The following is a 9,770-nucleotide window of genomic DNA, read 5'->3' as shown; positions in this document are numbered from 1 at the left end:
CACCTAAATGGAGTATTTCAAGCACCCTAATGAAATTACTGCAATCCTACTTTGTCATTTGTTTTCTTTAAGTAACACTGAAAGCAAATTAAATAATGCAAATTCTGCTTTTAAAAGCATTTGAACTAATAGCTTGAAGAAAATCAAAACAAACACAGACATTTATTACCAGACTCGTTGTAGGAATAATGCATCTTATGTGGCAGCTATTATTTTTTTGATTGTACATTCTAGTTTCCTTCACTTCCCACATTTCGTTATGCTCCACCTCAGGCAGATGCATTGTACTTCTAATTTTTTCAGATTTTCTGTAAATCAAACAGTTGTATTTGCAAACCAGCAAGTATCTTTTGATTGTAACTTCTTTTTCGTGGTAAGCATATAATAGCGCAATAGTCTAAATAATTAGCTCATCAGTTCAGTTTTTCATATTGCCAATACTTCAAGTAATCCGGTAAGAAGACTTTTTCTCTTTACATTTGGCTGCCCACATCATAACATAGTACCCCATGACACCTGGGTATTTCTAAAAACCTGGTTTTAGCTTTAGTCATCATTACTTTTCCTTCATTTGGTTCTGAGGAGAGTATGAAGGTCACACTGTAATTTCTGATAGCAATTAAGAAGAAGTAACCTTGCTCTTTTTCTGTACACATACTTGAAATCACTCAGACATAAAAAGCAGGTCACCAGACTGTTTCCTAATTCCCCCGATGGTGCTTTTTCAGCCTTACTTCCAAAGGAAACAGAGCTGATGCAAAGCTTTGCGCACACTGACACACTAAGTGTGTGTTCTCCCCACCTCAGTAATTTTTAAACCCAGTGTGGAAATTCAATCAAATTTCACAAAGAGTTTTCACAGATGATTGTTTTTCAAGTTTAAGGTATGTGGTGAGGAAGCAGAGAGACTCAGGCTCAGAAAGTTAAATATCCATCCACCACAGTTTTTGATCCTGCTATCTGATTTTTAAAGCTAAAGAGACTGTTATTGCTGCCAAAGTTCACTGCAGAGGCAGTCTGAAGGGAAAAATGACAGAAAACTGTAAAGGTGCATGTAGAGATAACAGAAAATAGTGTAAACTCAGTTAAAAAAATAAATACTAGCTGAGATGCAGAAATATCTAGACAACCTGGCTTCATTCTGTCTGCTCTTCAAAGAATTACTTGTTACAAATACACAGAAATTTTGTTGAAATTTTATATGCAATGATTATGCTTCTGTATATTTATTGTTTCCTCTTTGTATCTTTACCTGATTTTGGGAAATCTAAATGAACTGATTGAAAGTCCCAGTAAATCATTCTGCGATTAAAAGTATTAACATGTTTTATCATAGTACTCCAGAATGATTTTTTAATGATTTTTAGTATTGCATAACTTGTACACATTGGTATAGGGCAGTCATTTGGGTTCTGAAGGATTATGTGCTGATATTTCATAAACCAAATCACCAAAAAAGCATTGCATGAGAGAGCCAGATATTGCTAGAGCATCACTTACATTTTAGGTAATTATTGTCTTTGTACTGTGTTTTTATAATAGGATTTACTCTGTTAAGGAAAAAACAATTGAATTAAACTTTTCTCTCTGAAGATTATTCATGCCTCCTCCTGGTAAAGACATGATTTGGATTGGGAATGAACAAGGGCAATATAAAGCTGTGATGTCCTAACAGCAGGACAGGGAAAAGTCCACATCATCATTCTCCTTGTGTACCACAGAAGAAAACAAACTACAAACACCTCTTTCTTTACAAAACTTGAGCCATTGCTTGTTTGGCCACAGCTGAGGCAACACAACTTTGCACAGTTACACCTACCCAAGTCCTTATGCTACACACAATCTTGGTACCTCATGAGTTTACAAAAGCTCCTAACGCCCTACAGCTCTTTCTCTGGGGAGGAAGAAAACTCATTGAGAAATGCAGTCTGAATCCACGAAGTTATGTGTGCCTGCGTGTTCTGCTGAAAGTGGGTCCTCCTCTGCATCTGTCACTGAACGCAGATGCTTTTTGTAATTTTCACAGCTGTTTTTTTTAGTTCTTAAGTCACTTCCCCCCTCTTAAGTTATGGAAAGTCATTTGCTGCCACCTGCCAGCGCAGTACAAAAATTTCTGAGGGGAAGTGGAGGGCATATTCAGATACATTTAACAGTTCCTCTGCAGATGTGTTCAGAGTTTGGGGTTTTTTTTAGGGTGGAGTATTCCTTTTCATTTTGCCCTTAATGTTTTCCCCTAAGTTTAATAGTGAAAGAGAAAAGCCTTTATTACATTACCATTGAAAGAGCCACACCCTACTGATTGTGCTTCCAGGAAAAGCATCAAATGATATTATAAATCTTCAGAGAGTATTCAATATTTGAGATCAACTTTTTCATAAACAGTGTATTATTGAAATGCGGGCAAAATGAGCTGGCTGGAAAACTAATATTTCTCAAAATAACAGCTGTTAAAAAAGCATTTTATGATGTCCTGCTAAACCGAGATGTAAAAGCAGAAAAGTTACTCATGGATTCAACTGCTATTCTAAAAGTGCTTTTTGTGCGCTATGCTACACAGCATGATCCACACAACTGTTGCACAGAATCCTTGGTTTTTTCTGATGACTGCACAGAAAGAATACATTTGGGACACAAAAAGAAAATGAAATAGACCCATGCACCTTTGCCATTGCTGCCATCCAGAATAACTGAAACACCACCATTTCATTGCTAAACAATTATATTCAATTTAATAACATTTTAAAGGCTTTTCTTGTTCCTATTTTAAACGAGACTCTTCTTTCTAAAGACAATTAGACATATGGGGTATTCTGAAAAGTTTTTTTCACATAGGCATTTGCATCACTCACTAAATATAAAACAGAGAGCTGTTGTTCTATTAAACGCTGCTTGGTGCAGTACTTGAAGGCCTGGCAAAGAAATATAACTTTATTCTACCTTTTTACAGAATCCTGATTCTAGGTTTCAATGAGTCAGAGCTGACTTATTTGGATTTTGGCAAATTCTCTTCCCCATTTTTTCAGTCAGGTTACATCTATGTTGCCTATCAACAGTGCAAAGCAGACTGTAACAAAGCTTATCTGCCTGATAAGCTCTCAAAAATAAGAACTAATATTAATTTTGAAAAAAACCTCCCAGAATTATGGGCTTAGTAGGTTGATTAAAACATTTTGAATGAAAGCATTGCTACCATGAAAAGCACGGTAATAAACCATCTCTGGGTAATCACAGTGTTGAATAATCAAACTAGACTTTATTTCAGAAATATCAAAACTACATTCAAGAAATCTAAAATCTTCAGTTACTGGAAAAGCAAGAAAATAATCTACAGAGGAATGTCATGCCAATTGCAATAACAAACATTTACAGCACTGCTCTGTATAGCATGCATACTTAATCAAAGGCAAAATTAAAGCAACAAAAAAATGCTATGTGTTAACATTTGGAAACTTTAAATATAAAGGAAAAACATGAATAAGAAATTTTGATAATAAGAAAAAATATATGTCCACAAATCTTTATTAAACACTGTACAAAATAAAATATTGCACTTTTAAATCAGACAATAAATATCTACAAAATTATCTTACAAATGTTTTCTTTTAATTTAAAAAACTGCTTAAACAAGCAAGACCCATTGCTGATTGAAAAGGTAATGATCAGGAATATCCTCTCCTTGCAGTCAGCCTTGGACACAATCGTCCACATTAAACATTTTCTATACAGTAGTGCTAATCTGATTTTCAGTGATGCAAACCCATTGTGCAGGGATGCTGTTTCTAAAACTGTTCTTACAGCATCCCCGCTAATTAGCATGTAATTTAGTTCAGTAATGTAACACAAGATCCAAGTCAATACAAGCATTCAGACCTCCAATACGTGCAGTAGTTTGGAACCTACAAAAGAAAAAAAACATCTATCTGCTGCCTCCTGTCGGGTTCTCTCTGTTTACAGCCCTAACAAGATCGTGTACAATATGGAAAATAATTTACTTGTGAATATCCTAATCAGAATTTATCAACCTGTGAAAGATTTAAATAGTTCATGGTCATGATGAAAAGTCATCTTGGTAGAAAACTGCTTAAAATATATTTCTTGCATTTGTCTATCTTAATCATTAATAATTCTTCCTTGGACATTTTCCCCCGTTAGTGGGGGAAGAAAATATTTATTCAAGACATGTCTGGCCACTTATTGGCTCCCCGTTTGACTTGCTGTGCAAGAGAAGAGCGCTCACAAATGTGAGCTTTGTGTCTAATTTAAAATCAGTACAAAAATCTAATCATGCCAGAACTACAATTGTAGTGACTGAAGTGGAAGAAGAGGAAGATGACACCTCGTGTATTCAAAACAGATCTACTGCTGTATTGAAAACTGTGTTAGCATCTACAATGTCTTTTATTACACACACATAAATACAAGCATGAAAAACTGAATGTACTTCTGTGTATCTATCTGAGAGCTAATATCAGTAAAATATATCCTGTGAGATCAGCCCTTAAGCACAAGCTGTTTAGGAAAATGAAGTTGCTGCCAAAAACTTTACAGCTACAAGTCACAGCTTATAAATTTAAAATTGTTGTTAAATTTGATAAAACTATAAAACTAAAACCTAGGGGTCAACAGATGCTGCATTACTTCAAAGTAAGCACTAGCTAGTGCTTTTAGATTACACTTTTGCCCTCCAAAAATATGATAATGTGATGACTTTTAAAATTTTATAGATGATGCCACTATATTATTTTCCTAAACCAGACATGAAAATGTTTAAAATATTAAAAGTTCCATTACAAAGAGTGGATAATGAAAGTTCCCAGAAAAAATACCCTCAACCAGTATATCAATCTGCAATACTGTTTCTTCATTAGTCTCATGCTTCCACTTAACTGTTATGACTAACATCTTATTTACAAGTATATACTTTGAGCAGGTTAGTCTAATGAACCTCTCTTCTCATCTCTTCACTGCAGCATCATGAATTTTCCACAGAGGTTACATTTCTTGACATGATTGACAACATCTTTGTTTGTAGATGTCTATCAAGCATAACTTTAGTTTCTTTACAAATGTACAGTAGTGAGTTGTATCCTTGCATTCGACTTCTGAAAAATATATTTAACATTAAAAGGCTTTATAATGGACAAAAGGTAAATAGTAAAACTTACCATAATAATTGCAAAGAACTGATAGATTCCTGGTAGCTTTGTAATTATTTTTATTTGTATTTCTGGCAACAGTGGACTCAAGCTAAACTAGATGATAAAACTTGTGATGTCCCTGCATTCATTTACCTATTGTGTGTTTCAGAAAATTACCCCATCTTCCAGGAATTAACTTGCTTAGAGACTTACGAGTCACACCTGGCAGTCACGTAAGGAAGTTTGCATAAAACAACTTCCTAAATATCCTGTTTCTAAAAGTGCTTTTGAGGCTTTAATACCAAACTGGCCTACTCACAGAAAAATAACTCCAGGATTGTGAAGTGCTCCTTGGAGAGGATAGTTTTACCTTTGATGTACAGTCAAATGCTCGCAGAATCATTAGCGTACAACTGAGAATCACTTTCTAATATAACTGCTACAAACTATTACTGTGTTCATACATAAATAAACATTTACATACTGCCACAGGATGTGACATTGCAGTGTTGCCAGGTCACTGGTCTCTTCCTCTGTCCGCAATACTGATCAGGCACGGGTCTGTCAGTCTTTCTGTGTACACAGTACACTCGTCTCGACTGAAATCCACTCCCACAGTTCACACTGCAAGGCCTCCAAGGGCCCGTCCGCCAATAGACATCACATGCCTCCGAAGAACAGTTACTCCTGACAGGAGACCTGTGGAGAAAAATAAATGGCAGTTAAATGTTTACTTGTGTGCTAAACCCTTATTCACACAATGAGAGAAGCGACGTCTGGCAGGGGCTTCTGGAGACTAATCAGTCCACACGCCCTGCTCAGCGCACAGTAAACTAGACCAGGTTGCTCAAGACCATCTCTGTTTGTGTTTTGAATATCTCCAAGGATGGAGACATACGATCTCTCTGGGTAACCTGTTCCAGTGTTTGAGAACTCTCACAGGAAAAAAACATTTTTCTTACATTTGATTTGAATATCCTGTATTTCATTTTGATCCCATTCATCATGCCTCACTCACAAAGAAACAAAAGGCAAGGCCCCATTTCTTTAAACCAATTCCTTAACCCTGGAACAGATTTTATTTTTTTTTACCTTTAGGAACATTTAATTGACCTTGCAATGTTGCATATTGGATGATGCAAGGGCTTTGTACATAACATCTCTCTCAAACACAAGTATGCCAACACTGAACTTCCTTGAACGTTTGAAGCTGTCAAAGTGAAATCCTGGCTCTTAGTAGTAAATGGAAGTTTCACCACGTACGTCAGTGGAGCCAAAATTTTAAGCTGTGTGTAGCAAAAACACTTAAAATGCTCACGATTCAGAAGCACTTTTACAGCACGAACTATGACGAGCTGGCTTCAGTAGTATAGAAACACAGTAACAACTCCCATGTATGTATCTGTTACTCTTTGATTCCCTGGTCTTCATTGACCTACCTACACATTTGGTCTGGAACAAAGTTTTGTGCCCCCAGACCCTCACATTCAGTTTTGCCTTTAGTTTAGTTTTTTGGAGATGATGGTGTTTTACAGACTAACATTCATCCATGCGCTACAGCATAGCCCCAAGCAAATCTGCTGATTAAGATTCTGTGGAGATGTAAAGCTGTACTTTTCACATTGAAAGGAGTTCTCCAAAGACAGTAAAATGAATTTTAAAAGTTCTTACAAAGAATGTGTACTTTGAAGTAATAATTCACGTCTTCTCAATCATTCAGTTTGTACATACTTGATACAGACCTCAACAGTACATACTAAGAGGCAGAATGATACCTCCTTATGCAGAGAAGTACAGCTTACCTCAGTAATGGTCCACAAGTAAGGCCCAGGAAAACTATTTTGTAAAATTTGGGCAGCAGTAGACCAGAATAAAAAAAGCAGTATTAGAAGAGAGCTAGTTCAGAACTAACAACAACAACAAAATGTTGTTCACTGTAATTTCTACCTTCTATCTGGGAATCAAGATTCTCTCAATCTATTTCTAGTTTTGCCATTAGCACAGTGGAGGACACTGATCAAACCCATTACCCTCCTTGTTTTCCTGAATTCATCCAGTGTATATAAAGGGCTGACTGTCACTACCTCCTTTCCTTGTGTTTGATACAGAAGAATTTGCATATTTACACTGCATTGACAATCCTGTATCTTTAATTTGATCATCTAAAGAATTTAACTTGTACTGCTTCAAATTGCATACCTCTTTCTTCCATCACAGGAAGAGCTGGGCACCAACGATCCGTTATGAAGTTGACACATAAAGTGACGATGCTGTAAACCTACAGGGCGGCCCACACAGTGACCAGAACACTAAACAGTGAGAGAGTGGGGTGAGGGGAAAGAAAAAGAAACAACCAAGTTAATAACAAAATTACCATTGTAGGCATTTACCCAGCTACACAACCCAGTCATAATTTTTGATCTGTATTTCTCCTTATTCAATCCCATCACACCTCAGTTCTGATACGGCCTAGATATTTTGGATTCTCTGTGTGTAATTTTGCAATGCTTTCCTACTTTCCTACTTATTCGTAAAGCTTTCCGACTTTCCTACTTATTCATAAAGCTAAATCCATTGTCTATGCTCTCATCATTTCACATCTCTAGTGATCGTTTCACCTCTCTTTCTGTAGCTCTGACAGTCACAAATTTGCCTTGCTAATACCTGTATTGGAATGTGGCAACAGTCATCCTCTTGATTCATTACTTTGCTCATTGAACAGTAAATACTGTGTTAATAATTGTATAAATCAAGATGAACACAAGTTTACTGCACAAATGCAGAAAAACAGAAAACATAAGAAAGCAGAGTTCTGTGTATTAAACATTGTGGCAACCGCTTCTGAAGCACATTCATGTATCTTTGGGGACTTCACAAGTGCAGTATGCAAACTGTGCTCTTATAAGACTGCAATAAAAGCAATACGCTAGCTTAAAGAAACACTTTGTAAAGGATTAGCATTTAAAATATATTGAAACTAATACTCAGGTTTCAGATCACATCTTAAATAAAAGTAGCGCAGATGTCACAAAATGAGAAAACCCAGGATTTCTAATTCACTGTTTTGAAGCGCTACATAGCTTTGTGCAAGAGAACCGGTGCTCAGCCAGTGGCACGATGACACTGATGCACTTTTATAACAGAATGAGTTTCCAGACAAACCCTGTAACTTACCTGTCCTTTTGTCTGTCCTGCCCCCACTGTGCACAAATGACCCAGACAGGGTTTCCTTCCCACAGGACGATCTCTGTGTGTACAAGCATCTGGTGGCACTGCCAGCACGCTGCCGTTGGCTTTAACTTGCTGACAAGTTATTTGTCGATAGCGAAATCCATTGCCACAAGATGCAGAGCACTCAGACCATGGACTAGTTACCCACCTATGGGATGCAGAGACAAATTTATAGCAACTAAGAAAGCACTGCAAACTTGCTAGTAGTTTGCAGCGATCTGCTTGCAATTAAAAATGAAAAGAACTGTCATTGCAGGTTTTAGATGTGACTAACGGTAGAATAAGCTTTTTTAGTTGTTAAGCAATTTGGTTATCTAACAACTTCTAGGATAACTATGGCTCAATGCTTGCTAACAGAACTTAGCACGCTTATTACCCGAAAGGTTATACTAGGTAAAACCTATAGATCCCCTCAGATTTAACATTTCTGGAAGGACAGCATATTTTTTTTTGTAACTTCCGAAATGAATAGCACTGATTTAGTTACTACTAAGGCGAAAGGTGCCATAACTCATCCACATTTATTACATCAAGATCTTGCTAGACAGGCTCAACCAGAACACGTTACTTATTGATTAGAAGTTACAAGGATTTAGCCTGTCTTGGCAGCTAGGAACAATACTAGGGAAGCAGCAGGTGGTAATAGAGTTTAACGTGATTTTCTCATAAATCTAGGTTAGAAATACAGAATGGGAGTTTGTGTATAGCACAACTGCAATAACAGCAAAAATACTCTATTCTCTTTAGCAATTATTTCATTTTCTTACAGTCAAATAGTTCATATCCATCCAAGGAAGATTAATCTTTTACAATCTAGACCCTTGTCTTTTTCTCCCTCTTAAAGCTCAAGTACTTTTGCAAACGTCTCGTGCAGCACATGCGTACCAAGTCAGCAAGACCCAAATTCGGTAAATACTTAAAACACAAGTTAAGGACATGCTTAAACCTTTGTATTTGCTTAACTGTACTTCTATGCTGTGCTGCAGAGAAGTGATTAAACACATGAAAACCACTTTGAATAATTAGGGCCCACGACACTGACTGCACAACTCAAGCCTTTATAATTCTCTGGATACTTTCTGAAGAGTTCCCTTTGGATGAGAAGATTGTGCAGAAATTAGTAAGTAGGGAAGTGGAAAGGGAAGTTTGAATATTTTGCACCTCCCTCCCAGGCCAGTGATCACAAGGAAGGGGGAGAAGCTAGAGGCACTAGAAACACAGGGCTATTCTCCAGGCATCTCCTATATAGGAAGCACGGAATACCTCATAAAAGAAAAACAATTTGTATGCTAGCCTATATGGATAATTCACGGCAAATTACATTAGTACACATGCAATATCCCTGGCAAATAGAGAAAGCCAAATTAAAAGCAAAATAAACCTAAGCATTTTCAGAAGGGA

General features: G+C 36.8%; 1 protein-coding gene across 1 annotated transcript in view; it reads right to left on the bottom strand.

Annotated features, from left to right (window-relative positions):
• Nucleotides 1–4,992: 4,992 nt before the first annotated feature.
• The window catches only part of ADAMTSL3 (ADAMTS-like 3), a gene marked incomplete at its 5' end in the record, with an annotated part of 87,836 nt that continues 83,058 nt past the window's right edge, over nt 4,993–9,770 (bottom strand). Inside the window, 4 exons of the mRNA XM_009864517.1 lie at nt 4,993–5,102; nt 5,623–5,837; nt 7,338–7,447; nt 8,313–8,517. Of these exons, the coding sequence (XP_009862819.1) occupies nt 4,993–5,102; nt 5,623–5,837; nt 7,338–7,447; nt 8,313–8,517 (640 nt within the window). The remainder of the gene's footprint in view (nt 5,103–5,622; nt 5,838–7,337; nt 7,448–8,312; nt 8,518–9,770) is intronic.

Source organism: Apaloderma vittatum, unplaced genomic scaffold, assembly GCF_000703405.1.
Source record: "Apaloderma vittatum isolate BGI_N311 unplaced genomic scaffold, ASM70340v1 scaffold11022, whole genome shotgun sequence".
Classification (NCBI taxonomy): domain Eukaryota; kingdom Metazoa; phylum Chordata; class Aves; order Trogoniformes; family Trogonidae; genus Apaloderma; species Apaloderma vittatum.
This window is presented reverse-complemented; position numbering and strand designations above follow the sequence as displayed.